The 17,526-nt window shown below is 37.6% G+C and overlaps 1 protein-coding gene across 1 annotated transcript; it reads right to left on the bottom strand.

Annotated features, from left to right (window-relative positions):
* Nucleotides 1-10,190: 10,190 nt before the first annotated feature.
* Nucleotides 10,191-13,208, bottom strand: LOC128619634 (NLR family CARD domain-containing protein 3-like). Its single transcript, XM_053643938.1, has 4 exons — nucleotides 12,064-13,208; nucleotides 11,662-11,835; nucleotides 11,151-11,324; nucleotides 10,191-11,000 (listed from the first exon to the last, which is right to left on the bottom strand). Exons 1-4 carry the CDS (start codon nucleotides 13,017-13,019, stop codon nucleotides 10,994-10,996), a joined length of 1,311 nt encoding a protein of 436 aa, XP_053499913.1. The 5' UTR covers nucleotides 13,020-13,208; the 3' UTR covers nucleotides 10,191-10,993.
* Nucleotides 13,209-17,526: the final 4,318 nt, after the last annotated feature.

Genomic DNA, 17,526 nt, shown 5'->3' on the forward strand with positions numbered 1-17,526 from the left:
AATTCTTGATTTTGCTGCGGCTTTTTTCAAAATTTGTTGGGCAACTTGTGGAGCTTTTTTTTTTGCAGAAAACTACTTGAATTGTTGAAATCACAGTCACACGAAATGGTTTTGTGCAGTCTTTCGCGGTGATCGAAAGGTCTTTTAGCTGTACTCGTGTTCGACGCACGTGAATTGAAGAGGGCTTTGGCTGAATGCGCATCGTGATGATGTCACATGATGTGTCTCAGCCCGAATCTGCGCAAAATCTGCGGTAATTTTGAAAAATTGCAAGCTCCTCCGAATATTGCGGAATTTCCATGATTTCGCATTAATTTCTGCGATTTAAAAAAAAATCGCAAAATCTTCGAGTGTCTGATTTAAGATGAACGTCATAGCAGCACTCACACTAATCAGACATTTCTCGTACTAACAGAACTTCATCATTAAATGTCTTTGGCTGCAATGGCACTAAATCAGTCACATTATCTGTCCTAAGACCAGAGATTTCAACTCACGACCAAATAATTATTTTACCATGTATACTTTTTCCTGTGACAGGCAGAATTTTTTATTTTGTAAATTTAGGACATAATTCGAATATCAAAGCTAATACTAGCCGAATACTGATCCAAATACTGACATTAACCAAAATAACTTTCTACAATGGTCTTTTGCGTAGTTATGTGAAACATCTGCAGGATTTAAAACAAGTTGTAATCATGTTATTGTTTTGGGTAAAAAAAAATTATGAAAAATAATAATAATAATAACACCATACCTGATCACAATCCTGCAAGTCCTGCATCTTCACTATGTTCCCTTCAAAACGAGGTCACACCAGGATTGCTCAAAATCAGCTGATAATTTTTTTGTGAACAAAACAAGGCTGCAAAATTGCAGTGTAGCAACAGCTTAAGGCTCAGAGGGGTTAAATGAAACCCGATGAATTTCATGGGTTGTGAATCCTGCAGGGTAAATCTTAAAGGCATGGACATCAATGTGTTCAGCTTGTTTAAACCGTTGGTGAAATCCGGTATGAGAAAAGAGTTTAATTTTTAACAAAATACTAAGAATGTGCCTGCTTTCAAAAATGAAAAGATTTTAAAAAAGAAACCAGTTTTTTTGTATTTGTATGTATGTATGTATGTATGTATGTATGTATGTGTCATTTTAAAATTATTCTACTTATAAATAAATGATCTAATAAAGGAATTTATAAAGGTATCCTTTTCTTTCTTTATCTCTTGCTCTATTCCTTTCTTGTCTTTCCTTTTAATATCAGACGCTGTGCTGTGAAACGGACTGTTAATACCAGGTGATAAATCCTTTATGTGGCCTGCTGCACTTGATCAATGCTGTATTTCAGCAGAGGGATTTACACACACACACACACACACACACAGCTTCAATAAAAGGACAAATTGTAACAGCGACCTACAATTACTTAGTAAAAATGATTTCGGGAAATGAGGATTTGCACGCAGGGATTAAACAAGCTTGTATTATGGCTTTACATCACAGAAACCATATGGAAATTAAGCAGAGAATATAGAAATTTGCAGAGCTTAGTTAGGCAACAAAGACCACCAGAGAGAGCTAATGGCGATGAAGAGTGGAGTTAACGAGAACAGGAAGCTGTGACCAAATATGGAAATTGGAAAAAACAAGGAACAGGTGCTACTAATCAGCAGAAAAGGATAATGAGAACTGGATGGAATGACCATAAAATAAAACAGGCCAGGTGGTGCAGACTATGATCAGCTAACAAGGACAGAATCAGATCTGATTTACACGTACATGAATTTTGTATCAAGATGCAGAGGAAAGTGCTTAAGGCGTTTAAATATACATGGTGTCATTCTTTAAGAGATAATAAATTGAAATCATTGACAAATTGCTGTGTGGTATAAAAAGAATAAAACACTCAGAGACATGCCGTTACTGGAAAATAATCCACTTCAGGGTGGTAACAGGAACATGTCGCATCCGGTTCTTTCTTTCTTCTCCCAATTCTCTCCATTACAGAGAAACGATAGTTTTCTCTACTTTTCCTGATTCATTTTCATTTGTGACACTGCCCTCTAGGGCACATGCTCACATCACATGCATGTACTGCATGTTGCCCAAGGCTTATGTAAACGTTTACGCATCACAGATTCATAGACACAGAAGTATAAATCAACTGCTGAGGTCGAAGTGACGCACTGCTGAAATCTAAAGCACTGTTTCCAATAAACCATCATCACTGAGCAAAAAATCATTATAACCTTAACTGTACCTCTCTCTCTCTCTCTCTCTCCTCCTCCTCCTCCTTTAGCATTAACTAGCACATTTCTGTGAAGTGGAATGAATCAATACTGCAGTTCAGCATAATAAAAATAGTCTAATATCTTAAATAAAATATGAACAGCTTCTGTAGCTGTATTTGTATGTAGTATTGTTTATAAAAATCTTCACTAAGAGGAAAGGAACATAAGCTGGGGATTTTTACATAAAAGAATCATCTTTTGAACAGACACGAGAAACAAGAAAGAAATTGTGTGTAATATCAACATTTCTCGCACTGTAACTTACTCAGAAATGATACAGTATGAATAAAATAATTGTGGTTAGCGTCAACTGCCACCCAAACATCAACGGGTTGCGTCGACATTGCATCACATATTCTAAAAACAAACATCGGGCGAAATGAAAAAAAAAATTACTTTCAAAGTAGTAAATGCTGCAGGAGCTGGTCATTCATATGGAATCTTTTCATAAAAAAAACAACTAACAAACACCAAATTTAATGTAGCATCTGTTTTTATAACCAAAATGTCCAGAGGTTAAACTCTGTTAGACTCCAGAAACATCACGTTGTAGTTACACAGCTTTACTCTCTCTCTCTCTCTCTCTCTCTGTGCAGACGTTCCCTGCTCGCCTGATAAATGGTCCCCATAAACGCTGTAATTAATACATTTAACGAGATGAGCTTCGTTAGTATTAAAGTCAGGTAGCCATCGATCTTCTGAGCGTCTCAGAGGGAACGAAGACCGTCACTCCTCTAACGATGTGTAATTACACTGCGTTCAACAATATCTCCCCTGTCTCACCTCGTTATTCATCACTCTCTCTTTCACTCCGTCACTCCCTCTCTTCTTCACTCCATCACCCTTTCACTCTCTCACTTGGTCACCCCATCACTCACATTTTTACTTTTACAACTTTGTTACTCTTTTGTTCCATCACTCCCACTTTCATTCTTATTCATCTTCCATCATCTTTACATCACTATTCGATCACTCTTTCACTCCATCACTCCACTCCATCACTCCTTCAGTTTATCACTCCATCATCACCGTATCAATATTCACACCTTCACTCTCCCTTCTTCATTCCATCATACCTCACTCCCTCACTCTTTTTCACACTCGTTACTCCGTCATTCTATCACTCCCTCAATTCCATAATCAGTCAGTGCTGTCCTTTATGACTCTTCCTCCCACAATAACTCTTTTCACTCCTTAAACACTTTATCACTCTTTCCATCCCTCCTTTACTCAATTCGCTCCATCCCTCACTCCATCACTCTGCCCCAATCCGTCACTCCCTCACCCCCTTATGATGGCTTCACCTCTTCACTCTTCACCTCATCACGCTTCACTCTATTAATCTCCCTCAATCCATCATTCGTTCTATCAATTCCTCAACACTCCACCAGTCCCTCATTCCTTCATTTTCCCAATCCATCACTCCCTCATTCATCATGCCTTTACCTCCATTCTTCCATCACTCTCTCCCATAATCACTCCCACCCTCCTTTTCTCACTCACTTTACTTCTTCACCCAATCACTCCCTTTTTATCTGAAACATACAGACAAAGATAGAGAGGGAAAGAAAAAGACAGACAGAGAAACAGAGAGAGAGACAGACAGAGAGCAAGGCAATGGGAAAGAAATAAAAAAACAAGTTAACGTTTGAAAGTTAAAACTAAATTTGAATTCAGTTCAAATGAAAAAAATCTTTAGGGGTTTTTTCCCCTCACCATTACTGGTCCTTTACAGGAAACAATGCAGATTACATTTCTTTTTTATTTTTTATTTTAATGAAACCAACTCTGTGTGTGTGTGTGTGTGTGTGTGTGTGTGTGTGTGTGTGTGTGCATGTGTGTGTGTGTGTGTGTGTGTGTGTGTGTGTGTTTCAAGATAAAAGGACACAGACAGAGAGAGACAGAGAGTACAAGAATGGACAGAAAGAGGAAAAACTTGTGTGGGTGTGTGTGTGTGTGAGTGAGTGTGTGTAATGATGATGGTCAGCATGTTCCAAATGGCATATCGCTGTTTGAATCTCCAACAGTAAAAATAACTCACGCTCACTCACCACACTCTCACACTAAGACTATGAATAGAGGGATAAAAGCTGGACCGGATGAGTGGTGGTTCCACACTTCTCCACACACAGACACAGACACACACACACACACACACACACACACACACACACACAAACTACTGATCAGTCAGAAGGACTTTAACATGTAGTGGTCAACACTGTGCACTGACCCATCTGACTTTTCAACCGAACATAAAAACAGCGCATGCCTTTTTCACAGTGTTGACATTACCTCCAGTCGTGCATACATTTGTGTGCTCGCTGCAGGTCAATTCACTTTTTTTTTTGCACTCCACAGGCGGCTCATTAACCATCATACTGACACCATCTGTCTCAAACATCCCTCTGTTCCCTTTACAACTACGCTAAAACACAGGCCATGAATAATGAAATCCATGCCCTCTTGTAGTGCTTGATAATTCTTATTGGGAGCCATGTGGGATTCAAATCCTTATATAAGTCCACTCAATTCAAATGGCCAGTGAAATGATCCTGACTACTGTATGTCCTACTCCTTTGGAAGGCTACACATTTCACAGTAAGAAATATAAATTGTAACTCCTCTTTAGACCAAAAATGCAGGCAGAGCTGGTAGATCATCTTCAACAGCTGTTTAGATATTTTCCTTATTACTTGAATAAACTGATCAATAAATGTTTAAGAATTTCTAATTGTCTCACAGTTGTTGTTTTTTAATCGATGTAGCATTAGTAGTGATAATTCAGAATTTGTTTTTGCATCTACCAGCACTTAATATTTGGTAAAGGTCTACCACCTTGACCAGCTTAACCTGTGTTTTGGTAGCTATTCAGACTAAGCTGAGATCTTCTGCAGGGCCAACAAGCCCCTGATTTAAAAAAACAAAAAAAAATGTTATTTTGTTTTATAAAATAATTTTATTACGTTTATTTAACATAGACTTTTCAATTTAGCTGTTTTTTGTTTATCAGCACAGAGGTTAACACTGGTCAAAGATGCCAGGTAAAAATATAAATGATTAATTTCAAGAATAAATAAATAAAACAGAGTCCTAAATGTGTTAACCTACTGTGTTCAATCATAGCAAACTATTGGCAGCTTCTTAGACCCCTTTAGTGACCTTTACAACAAAGAGTCTCACTATAAATCGAAAACCTTTTTGAACAGATATTTGGGATTATCCTGCTCTCCATACAGCTCTCCAGTTTCATCACAAATCACCACTGTTCCCAAAAGTCCAATCACAAATCAGCATTGTTCCCAAAAGTCCAATCACAAATCAGCATTGTTCCCAAAAGACCAAATACAGATCACCATTTTTTCCTTAAAAACCAAATACAGTACATATCACCACTGTTCCCAAAACACTCATCCCTACCATTGCTTCTTTTTGCCAGTGATAGAAATTACGGAATTTTGTAAATATATAGTTTGTGATGCTGCGACCAAATACTTCTTTCAACAAGAAATAAGTTAGAATCTATATTTTCTATTCTGAAAAAGCTGTATTCTGTTCTGATTTCTTCTTTTCTACGTGTCTTCATGTAATACGTTCATTATATCATGAATGGCAAATAATATGTTCATTATAAGTCTCTGAATATTTGCTTCAAATTGTCTGTCTAACTCCAAGATAAAACATAGGCTCTTTGTGTTGTTTTAGCATTTATGACGGTTTTTAACATAATATTTTTTATAATATTATATATTATATTCTTGGAAGCAAATGTAAAATTTCGAGCTGTATGCTTTGTCTGTGTGAGAAAATACCAGAAGACATGTCAATTTCCTATTTTGTCCCTTCTGCGTCGACTGTGCACGAGCTTGGGGAGAATCAAAGCGAGTCTAAAGCTTTAATCGACTCACGATTCCTAAATGAGTGGTATCAGAGAGTCGACTCTTCTGGAATCAAATCCCAGCCCCATAGTCTTCAATCTGTGAAATTACCTCAGGACGAGAGATGGAGGTAGCGTGGTAGATGACTGAATAACTAGCTCATAACTAAGTTAACTTTGCATATTACGACTATAGTTTGACTTAACGTTTATGTTTTATAATATTAAATCTGAAAGTATGTATTAAAATATAAATGTTCTCTGAAATCCTGTCAAATTACCTCAGGTTAACTAGCTAGCTAGCGTTAGCATACTTTGAGCTGATTGTTGCGATTTACAGAGCAAAGCAGTTTAAAAAAAATATTAATTAATTAATTAATTAATTACAAATGAGCTAAAAACGAATACAATATAATTTGTGCGATTAAAAAGATAGAATAAAATGCTTATTTAGAAATCAAATTATGAACTTGTGTCACTTTTTTCTGTCACTAAACTTTATTCTCGTCAGTTTTAACTTTTAAAACTTGCATTAAAATATGAAATCTGGTTATATTAACTTATATTAGCTGGTCATGGTTAGCACTCACTATTTTAAACATTTATATATAAACACGGCATTTCTTTCAGAAATGAATGTAATGTAAGCTAGTTTTGCATTAGCAGTGAAAATAAACATGTATTAATACAGCTTAAAATTCTTCTCAGAAGCTTGTTAACTAGCTAGCTTTTTTTTTTTTTAATCTTTCTAACTATATGTTGCCTGTTAACTGTTAATATTAACTACTTATATTATTTTTTCCCACCAGGCTGGTCCATAGAGAAGAGAGACAAGGAGAAAACAGGCCTGAAAAGAAACAGGAGGTCTGAATCTTGGTTAGCACCAGTCTTCAGAGCTCTTTAATATGTAGGTGTCTTTTTCTTACATTTGCACAGAGTTTACAGGTTTAGAGCTCTGAATTTTGCAGCGAGAGCTCTTGAGTATTTCATTATACAGCCCTTAATGTGGCCTGACCATAACATGCTTTGTGTGTCACTCTGGCTTGATAATTGGGTACTAAAACAACCATTGCTTTGATAAGTCGCTTTTACTAGGTTACAAGTTGAACTATCTACAGTGCCCTCCACAAATATTGACACCCTTGGTAAATATGAGCAAAGAAGACTGTGAATTTGTTTTAATTGTTTAACCTTTTGATCTTTTGTTAAAAAAAATAACAAATACTCTGCTCTCATGGATATCAAACAATTGCAAACAACACAGGTTTATCCACGTGATTTCTGTTATGAATTTTGTTAATTCTCTAATTATAACAGGCTCTGACCATTATTATGCTCTCATTTTACTTTGCAAAATAGTCTGCAAGTTTGAATCACTTTCTCAAGGACTATACATTTTGTAGTCACAGACATTTGGACGTTAATATAAACCACAATAAGAAAATAAATGTTCTTATACAAATTTTTCCCTCAGTAACAGTAAATATCCAATCACGTGGACAACTAATACAAATACTGCATTAAAATATTATTTAAAAAGTAAAATGAAATTACTTTATGGTCCAGTCAGTTAAAAATCAGTAAGTTGACTGCGGGTCTCTGTCATCATGTGCAGATCCCCATTCTCACCTGTTTAACTACACCTTTAAACAGGTAACGACTGATAGAATAGCGTATTATTATCCATCAAACTCGGTCCTTAATCTAATGTTAATACAGAGAAAGAACGGCAAACTCTTCAAAAATCAGGAATCATTCTCAAACTCTGAACCGATAAATTGCTTCAGAAAATATTTCCAAACGCGCTATACAGAGCACAACGGCGACATCTGCTGGTCAAATAACTGTAATGGCACAGAAAAAACATCAAACAAACAGTTCATACATTTAGAGCTCTTGCATACATTTTACTCAATCTAACATTCAGCTGAACATGAAAAATAAATAAATTTTCCTCCAGTGTTGGTATAAATTTTGTCCATTTTTTATTCTTTCAGACTTCTTTCAGACACTGTAAAACACTATGTGACAGTGGAATTTCCTACTTTCTCACTTTACGTCTTCTGTGAGAGGAATTAAACCGCCTCCAAAGCTTTAGAGTCAATTCCCAAATGACTGGTGCTGGTGAATCGACTCTCTGTCAGATCGCCTCAGTGTTCAGTCGGTGCAGTTACCTCAGGAGGAAGATTGAGGTAAGCTGACTGAATAACTAGGTTGTTAATTTGGTAAAGTGTTATGTTGCCACCATACCTTCCTTTAAATTTGATGTTTTATAATATGAAGTATGAAAGTGCAAGTAAGAAAATGACATACATAATAAATCTAATCTGAAATTCTGTCAAATTACCTCACGTTAGCTAGCTGGCTAGCATTAGCAACCTAAACTGTGCTTTAATGTTTTTTGTTGTTTTACAGAGCAGGGCATTTTACATATGAATAAAAACAAATACAATTTGTTGGATTGAAATAAGAATAAAACATTTTTGTAGATAACAGATGATAATGAAATTGTATCCGTAACAGGATTTCTTTCTGCCATTAAAATTTATTCTGATCTCTTTTAACTTTAAAAGCTTGTTTTAAAATATTATGAATGTTGTTTACAAATCCTCTCAGAAGTCTGGTCAGTTTATCTCATATTAGCTGGTTATAATTAGCACTGAATATTTTAAGCATTTAAATAAAGGCCAGAATTATCATGTTTGCTAGTTTTGCATTAGCAGTGAAAATAATTTTATGAATTAAAATTCCTCTCAGAATAGCGAACTGGATAATAGTAAAAGATTACAACACAAAACAGAAGTGTGTGCTGTATGTGCTCCAACTTTGGTCACTGTAATTATCTCAAATATTTAAACATTGTTTTTTGTTGTTGTTGTTTTTTAATAGACACAATAGTTTACAGGATTCATCATTTAAATACTGTTAAATACAGATGTAAAACTGTAAAAACAGGACTGAAAAGAAACAGAAGGTCTGAATCTTGGTGATTCCCAGGCTTCAGGGCTCTGACTCTTGGTGAGTCACTGTTTTTTGACAGGAAGTCTATAGTAACTCATAAGCACTCTGTACAACTGTGGTGGGCAGAAAAGCATCGCAGAACACACAACACATCATCTCTTGAATTAGATGGGCTACAACAGCAGGTTCCACTCCTGTCAGCCTAGAGCAAGAACCTGAGGTGATCATGGGAACAGACTCACTGAAACTCGACAGCTGAAGACTGGAAAAAGATCAGGTGATTTATTTTTCTAATCTTCAGTTGTTCCGTTTGGATGAGTCTGTGCCCATGATGGCCTTAGTTCCTACACGGCATTTGTACAGGTGTTCCTAATAAAGTAGATGTTGAGTGTATATCTAGGGTGAGTTAGAACACAACCACAGCTAGTGGTGCTCTTCAAATTGCACCAAACAATCAGACATTTTGTATTTATTGAAGGTCACACAATTTGTTTTTTTAATACCATTAACTGGCCATTCAAAGATATCTGATCACAGCATTTAACTTAAACCTGAACAGACCAGCCGCTGTCATGTAAGATTGCAGTTAGCCTTAATTTGTCAAAATGCACCACACAGAAAATGTTTAACCCTGATTATGTTATCAGCAGAATAATAAAGTGCCATTGAATTACAGAGATGGAAACTCAAGTCTGCCACCTGGACTCAAGTCGCACTTATGACTTGTGACTTGACTTGGACCTCAGGGACTTGTGAACATGTCTATTGAATGATTTTACAGAACAAAATCATCTGTATCTGGCTAGATTAGTTCTAGTGTCTCCTTTAAGGAGAATAACAAGAGTCCAGTTCCTTTCTCTGAAAGAAGTCATTCTTCTGTGATTGATAGATTAAAGTTTCCAGAAAATATTTTCAGAGCAGGTTGTGTCTTGGGTAAGAGCAGTCACATCATCACCTGGTTTCTTCAGTTTGGATTCATGTAGCTCCTCAGTAAAGTGGAGACTGCAGCTGATTACATCATCTGATATCTTGATATCTCAGATTAGACTAATAAGCATCCATTACCTTGTAGATTTATTTACTGTGAATAGAGCAAAATGATCATAAAATAATGTTACACTTATCACACCAACAGTAGAAAACTTATTGAAATATTCAGTGTAATTAAATAAAACAAGCACATGGCAAAAATAGAATGACACCATATGCAATAAGTTAGTGGTGTGAACACCAACACACTCCCATATCAATCAGTGGTATTTATAACAGAAGTGTGAACTGTGTGAGGTTGTACAGTTGACATTTTACTTCTGCTGTGTGCCACACACACAAAGGGCATTTTACACCACACGCTACAACCGCAAAGCCACCACCCCTCACACGAACGATTCAGTTCTGTGCAGTCTCACATAGTTCTGTGTTGTTTTATGTATCACCATGGTCCTGGAGGAACATTGTTTGTTGTGTACTGTACCAGATAAATATGGTTGAAATGGCAATAAAAGCCACTTGACTATTCCTGTGTTTTGACCTATTCCCTTGACTTCTCTTTGTATTTGTCCTTTGCTTGTATATTTGTGCCTTTCTGTGTTTCACCACTGCTATCATTAAAAGTACTGAATCTGGGGTTGTGTTTCAGGATTCTCTGAGATCTGTAAGTTACAGTATGAAATTACAGAATCTCAGTAACTCATTGTAGTGTCTCCAGTTTACAGTGTGGATCCTTCAGTAGATCAGAGAGCAGCTTCACTCCTGATTCTCCTGGATTATTGTGTTTCAGATTCAGTTCTCTCAGGTGTGATGAGGAGTTTGACCTCAGAGCTGAAACCAGAGCAGCACAGCCTTCACCTGTAATACTGCAGCGTTACAGCCTGTAGAGAGAAAGGAGGAAATCTCACGGTTACAGCTCAAGATAAACACACACACAAGGTATTTTTTTTATATTATATGCAAATAAATTCCCTTTTTTAAGGAGGTAGAGTTTCTTTTGTAATTTCTGTTATTTTGGTGTGTGTGCGTACCTCAGTATCTCCAGTGTACAGTGTGGATTCTCCAGTCCAGCAGAGAGCAGCTTCACTCCTGAATCCTGCAGGTTATTATTACTCAGGTTCAGTTCTCTCAGACTGGAGCAGTTTGATCTGAGAACTGAGGACAGAACTCTACAGCTTTCCTCTGTCAGATTACACCAACACAGCCTAGGAGAGAATTATATCACATCCATGTGATTGTAAATACACAAAGCAAGATGGTCGAACTGTCAAAACCAAAATATATTTTATATTCGCTTTCTCAAAGCTCAACGTGAGAAAGAAATGATATATTGGAAAAATGTATTCTAATTTCTTATGAAAGAAAACTTTTTTAAAAACAACAGAAGAGTGGACTGATTTATGCAAAATAATTTTCTGTACAATGAACAGCCTCCAGGTACAAACAACTGTCATGGTAATTAATTGCCTTTCTTTTTAACCACTGCAGTGATATATTTAATGATATTAATTTATTTTTCTTTGCATTTGTGTGTGTGTGTACCTCAGTATCTCCAGTGTACAGCGTGGATTCTTCAGTCCAGCAGAGAGCGGCTTCACTCCTGAATCCTGCAGTTTATTTCCACTCAGGTCCAGTTCTCTCAGACTGGAGGAGTTTGAGCTGAGAACTGAGGACAGAACTCTACAGCTTTCCTCTGTCAGGTTACACTCATGCAGCCTGGGAGAAAAAACACACAAACTACATTTATTTATTTGAAGAACGGGAGAGAGGTTCTGTGTTCTGCCTTTACCTGTGAATTACCCAGATGTTATTTTAAATGTGTAAGTAAGATTATTTTGAAAGTAAATATATGAATTAAGAGAGATTATACACATAAAAATTTTGTGTTTCAAACATTACAATTAAATAGAAATGGAATTGGAAAGTGAGAATGGAAATACTCACACAGCTTTTCTGGAGGCTTTGACCACTGGCAGCAGCCTATGAAGACATTCCTCTGATTTGTCATATTTACTCAAATCAAACTCATCCAGCTTCTCTTCTGAGGTCAGTAACACAAACGCCAGAGCTGACCACTGAGCAGGAGAAAGACTGACTCCATGGAGATGACTATATGCCCCTTCCTTCAGGTAAATTTGGACTTCCTGCACTAGAGAATGATCATTCAGTTCATTCAGACAGTGGAACAGACTGATGGATTTCTCTGGAGAGAGGTTCTCTCGGATCTTCTCCTTGATGTACTCGACTGTTTTCTCTTTGCTGTGAGAGCTGCTTCCTGTCTGTGGCATGAAACCTCGGAAGAGAGACTGATTAGACTCTAGTGAGAGACCCAGAAGGAAACGGAGGAAAAGATCAAGGTGTCCATTCTCACTCTGTAAGGCCTTGTCTACTGCACTCTTCAGGAAATCTGACATTTTTGACTTCTTTAAGAAAAAACATCCAGCAGTTTGCTCCTGAAAAATATTTCTGATTTTTAACGAGGACAGAAAAGCGTATAATGCAGCGAGAAACTCCTGAACACTCAGATGTACAAAGCTGAACACCTTCCCCAGGTGAAGCCCAAACTCCTCTCTGAAGATCTGAGTACACACTCCTAAGTACACTGAAGCTTCTCTGACATCAATTCCACACTCTCTCAGGTCTTCCTCATAGAAGATCAGGTTTCCTTTCTCTAGCTGTTGGAAAGCCAGTTTTCCCAGTGCCAGGATAGTCTTTCTGGTCTGCTGACGATCAGGGTCACATTTCTGATGGTACTTTTGGTCCTTGTGTTTGATGTGAAAGATCAGGAAGTGTGTGAACATTTGAGTCAGAGTCTTGGGGATCTCTCCACTCTCTGCTTCACCCAACATTCTCTCTAGAATAGTGGCTGAGATCCAGCAGAAGACTGGGATGTGGCACATGATGTGGAGGCTTCTTGAAGACTTCAGGTGTGAGATGATTTTATTGGCCAGGCTCTGATTAGTGATCCTCTTACTGAAGTACTCCTCTTTCTGAGGATCACTGAACCCTCGTACCTCTGTTACCTGGTCTACACACTCAGGAGGGATCTGATTGACTGCTCCACTAACTAAAGCCCCCCCAAGCCTCCCCTATCATGTGGCGCCCCCGCCCACATAACTTTTATAAAAGTAAATGACAGGTATGGATCCTGAATGATCAAAAATGTTTCTGAACACTATAGCTATTTTGAACAAGAGAATTAGGCTGTAATAACGTGTTCTATGTTGCATTATATTCGTCTTGTGTTCTAAAACCATTCACATAAGAATGATGTAAACTGGGAGGAAGGGCGCGTCTCGTTATCCATGACATTGTTAAATGATACTGTTACATTTCACAGAAATTGTAAAGGGGTATTTGCTTTATTCATGTGGTTAGAATAATTTATTTATTTTATGACCTGTTGTACAGGTCAGGTTTTTTTTGTTGTTGTTTATGTTCCTGTTTGAAATTGGACTTTGGTCTGCCGCATGTGGGGACTACGCGCACACACACAGACACGGGATACAAGATGGCGAGCCAAACCCATGGACAAAGTTTCTAGACACAACTCGGCTTCTTTGTGCCAGAGAGGATCTGCTGTGTACGATGGGACTCCGGAAAACTCGCTGCCAGAGCAGTAGGAGTGTTGGGACTAATTTTTTCCCTTGGAACTGAACTGAAATTTACTGATCTTAATTGAATTTGAAGGTATAAGTGAAACTGAACTTGAATTGGATCTGAAGTGTTACTTCACATTGTATTCTGTTTCATCATTGTGGATATTATGATTTAATATGACTTATGTAGGTTTAAGAGTGTTTTACTTGAATTGACTTTGATTTGGAAATGACATATTTTCTCACTTGTAAGGAAAGGAATAAAAGAGTTAACTCAAGGGATAAAAAAAGAGAAAATAGGCACACCCTATTAACCTAAAATAAGATACTTAGACCGGTCTAATCTAATAAAATAAGCTAGGTAAACCAAATTATTTGTGACCTAGGTGAAGGAAAGGGAAAGAGGAAAAAAAGGATTAAAGTGGGTTCTACCTCCCTTTTGCTACTTGCAGGACTATTCTTTGGTTCTGATGTCTGTTTAATGTACTGTCAAACCTTGGATTGCGAGTAAGTTGGTTTGCGAGTGTTTTGCAAGACGAGCAAAATTTTAAAATAAATTTTAACTTGATATACGAGCGAGGTCTTGCAATACGAGTAGTACGTATACGCTGCTTTTTTTTTTCTCTCTGTTGCCGAGTTCCAGAAGCTCATGGTTTACAAGTGTTACCTGCCGCAACAAGTTTTTAACTGCAATGACACGGGGCTTTTTTGGAAAAAGATGCCAAAGAGGACCTGCATTACAGCAGAAGAGAATGCAATGCCCAGTCCCAAGCCCATGAAAGACCGTCTCACCCTCTTGTTTTGTGCTAATGCAAGCGGTGATTTCAAAGTCAAGCCCCTGCTCGTGTATCATTCCGAGAATCCACGAGCCTTCAAGAAATGCAAGGTGCAGAAGAGCCAGTTAAACGTTATGTGGAGGTCCAACAGCAAGGCTTGGGTCACTCGTATCTTGTTCGTTGAGTGGATCAACGAGGTCTTCGGTCCTGCAGTGAAGAAATACCTTTTAGAACTTTTTCCTTTTTCCACTCAAAGTTTTGCTGGTTATGGATAATGGCCCTGCTCATTCTCCAGACCTTGAGGACGACATACTGGAGGAATTTGAGTTCATTAAAGTTCCTTCCTCCCAACACCACTCTATTACTCCAGCCCATGGATCAGGGAGGAGAAAAAGACGGAGAAATCCCTCACTTCAAATGTGATTAGGGAGGTGTGTAAAATGTGGGAAATAGTGCAAAATTTTGTAGAAAAGCACCACCCGAGTAAGACTGTAGCAGTGCGAGCGATGAATCTGTTTAACGACAATGCAATGTCACATTTCCGCGAAATCCTTAAAAGGAGGCAAAAGCAAGTGTCACTGGATAGGTTGCTTGTTAACATCGTACAAAAAGAAAAAGATTCCGGCGAGCCAACAGATAGCAGTGATTCCATTACTAACAGTGAAAGTCGTCCTACACAATAATTAATAAATTCGATTACTTTATATCAAATTTAAATAATAAAAATATAAAATGGTATTTTGTGTTAATCATTATTATGTATATGAATATTTTTGGGTTTTGGAATGAATCATCTGAGTTTCCATTATTTCTTATGGGGAAATTCGCTTTGATATACAAGTGCTTTGGATTACGAGCATGTTTCAGGAGCGAATTATGCTCGCAATCCAAGGTTTGACTGTATTGTCTTTGTTGGCCTTCAGTAAACTGCCGGCTTTTGTATTTAAAGTACCTGGTCTCTGGTCTAATTTTTTCACCGTTACCCCACTCCATCCGAGCCTAGAACTGGTCCAGTAGCTCAATAAAGTTGTATCAGAGCATACAAGTGCTACACCTGCGCTTGCTTCTTTTTACTGCCATGTGATCACCAGGATGTTCTGCTCCGGTTCTCAGCCTCTCACTGAACAGAGCAGACACAGTCAGTGCGTTTACATGGATAAGAATAATCCACTATTAACCCGATTAAAACAATACTGTGATTAAGAAATTACCATGTAAACAGCAATTATTAATTACCTTAATCTGATTACGGTCATACTCAAAGTAAACACTAATGGAATTAAGACGTGGAGTACTCCTGTTTTAGTCGTGTCATGTCTGTAATACATGTCAATAAACACCTTAATCACATTATTAACGTCGTGTGAGGGTTTTCACTGCATTTTGCGTCAAGATACAATCTCACACGGCAGTGCTCAACATTTTGGCGAACGAGAGAGTACGGCTGCATCCCAAACCGCATACTTGCCTACTATAGGCCTGTAGTGGGGAAAAATACATGTATCTCGGCTACTATATAGACGATGTGCCGTTAATCTAATTATGTTCTATAACATGTAAAACGGAGTACATGAAAGGAGTATTCTAAAAGCGACTCATGTAAACACCTTAATCACAATATTATCTTACTCGGAGTAAAGTCAATAATTAGATTACTGCTGTCCATGTAAACGTAGTCCGCAGACGCAGAGACAGGTGTGAGTGCAGCGGGAAAGCGAGACCTCACGTGTGCATGACAGTACTGGTGAAATTTGGAAGGTTGCTAAAGTTTGTCCAAAAAGTAGCTAGGCGCCTTTGTTTTTTTTTGTTTTTTTGGTTTTTTTTGGTTTTTTTTGCCAAAAAAAGTCGCTAAAGGGGTCTGAAAAGTCGCTAAGGATCACTGGTCTGCAGTGACGGCTAGATAAAAGGCAGGCTAAGCTCCACCTCTCCCCAGCAAAAAGAAAATACAGAGAGAGAACACGGAATTTTTTCCATTTATGCACATTCTGTTTGAAAAGCAATAAAATACACCGAGTACCCAAATGATGCCCTGTCGTTGTTTATTTCTTGAAAACAATTTGCGCCCCCTTCCGATTTCTCCGCGCCCCGCCCCATGGCCGAGAACCACTGTACATATTCAACATGGTGTAACTAAAGTGCCTACACTGAAAGAAATATCTGCATTTTTCATGGAATATTTATCATCTTAAATTACTAATCAAGCTCTCAGGTTATTATCTGAATTAATAACGATTAGTAAATCCAACACACGACATTTTATATTGGCTTTGTTAAGCGACATGTGAAGAACATGGCCCTGATTTTCCCTTAACACAGAGACAGAAAGTGAAATTACGAGAGAGAGAGATTTCTGTATCAGGAGAGAAAACCAGAGGAAGGTTTGGCTGTAGCCCTACTGCTATATTACTTTTTTTATTATTATTTATTAGTTTGTATTAATTAAGATCATGAACAAATTAAAGTAGAGACTCGGCCCTGTGCTTTCTAATCTCTGTATAACTTCGCAAAAGTAACTTCATATTTCGTTTCCGGTTTTCATTAATCTACATTTGGACCTGTTGATACTCATTCTTACCTGTTTAACGAGTTCCTTTGGTTTTCTCATCCGCCATACCCGCTCCTTAAACTCAGATGTTTACCGAAGAAAAACAACAAACTCCGGTTCGAGAGTATGGTGTCAGAAGAATGCGCAATACGCCCTAAACACGGCGCTTTCGCGACCCCTGCTGTTTAAATGTTGTAACTGCACGAATAAAATAACGAATACACTGTACATTGTCCTGTATACACAGCTCTTCGATTTAGAAGTTGTTCAGCTGAAGATGGAATCAAATAAATAAATTTTCCTATTCCGCTGAGAAGAATAAAATAAATAAATCAAAGATATTGTTTCGGGATGATTAAAGAGCGAGACAAATAGCAACCAGATGAGTTGGAAGGGTGTCGGTTATTTTGTTTTGTTTGAGCTAAATAGATAGTAGATGTCTTTAACTTTCCTCGTTTTGTTCACCATGCTGACATGAGTTAGCTTG

Source organism: Ictalurus furcatus, chromosome 15 (assembly GCF_023375685.1).
Source record: "Ictalurus furcatus strain D&B chromosome 15, Billie_1.0, whole genome shotgun sequence".
NCBI classification, from domain to species: Eukaryota; Metazoa; Chordata; class Actinopteri; order Siluriformes; family Ictaluridae; genus Ictalurus; species Ictalurus furcatus.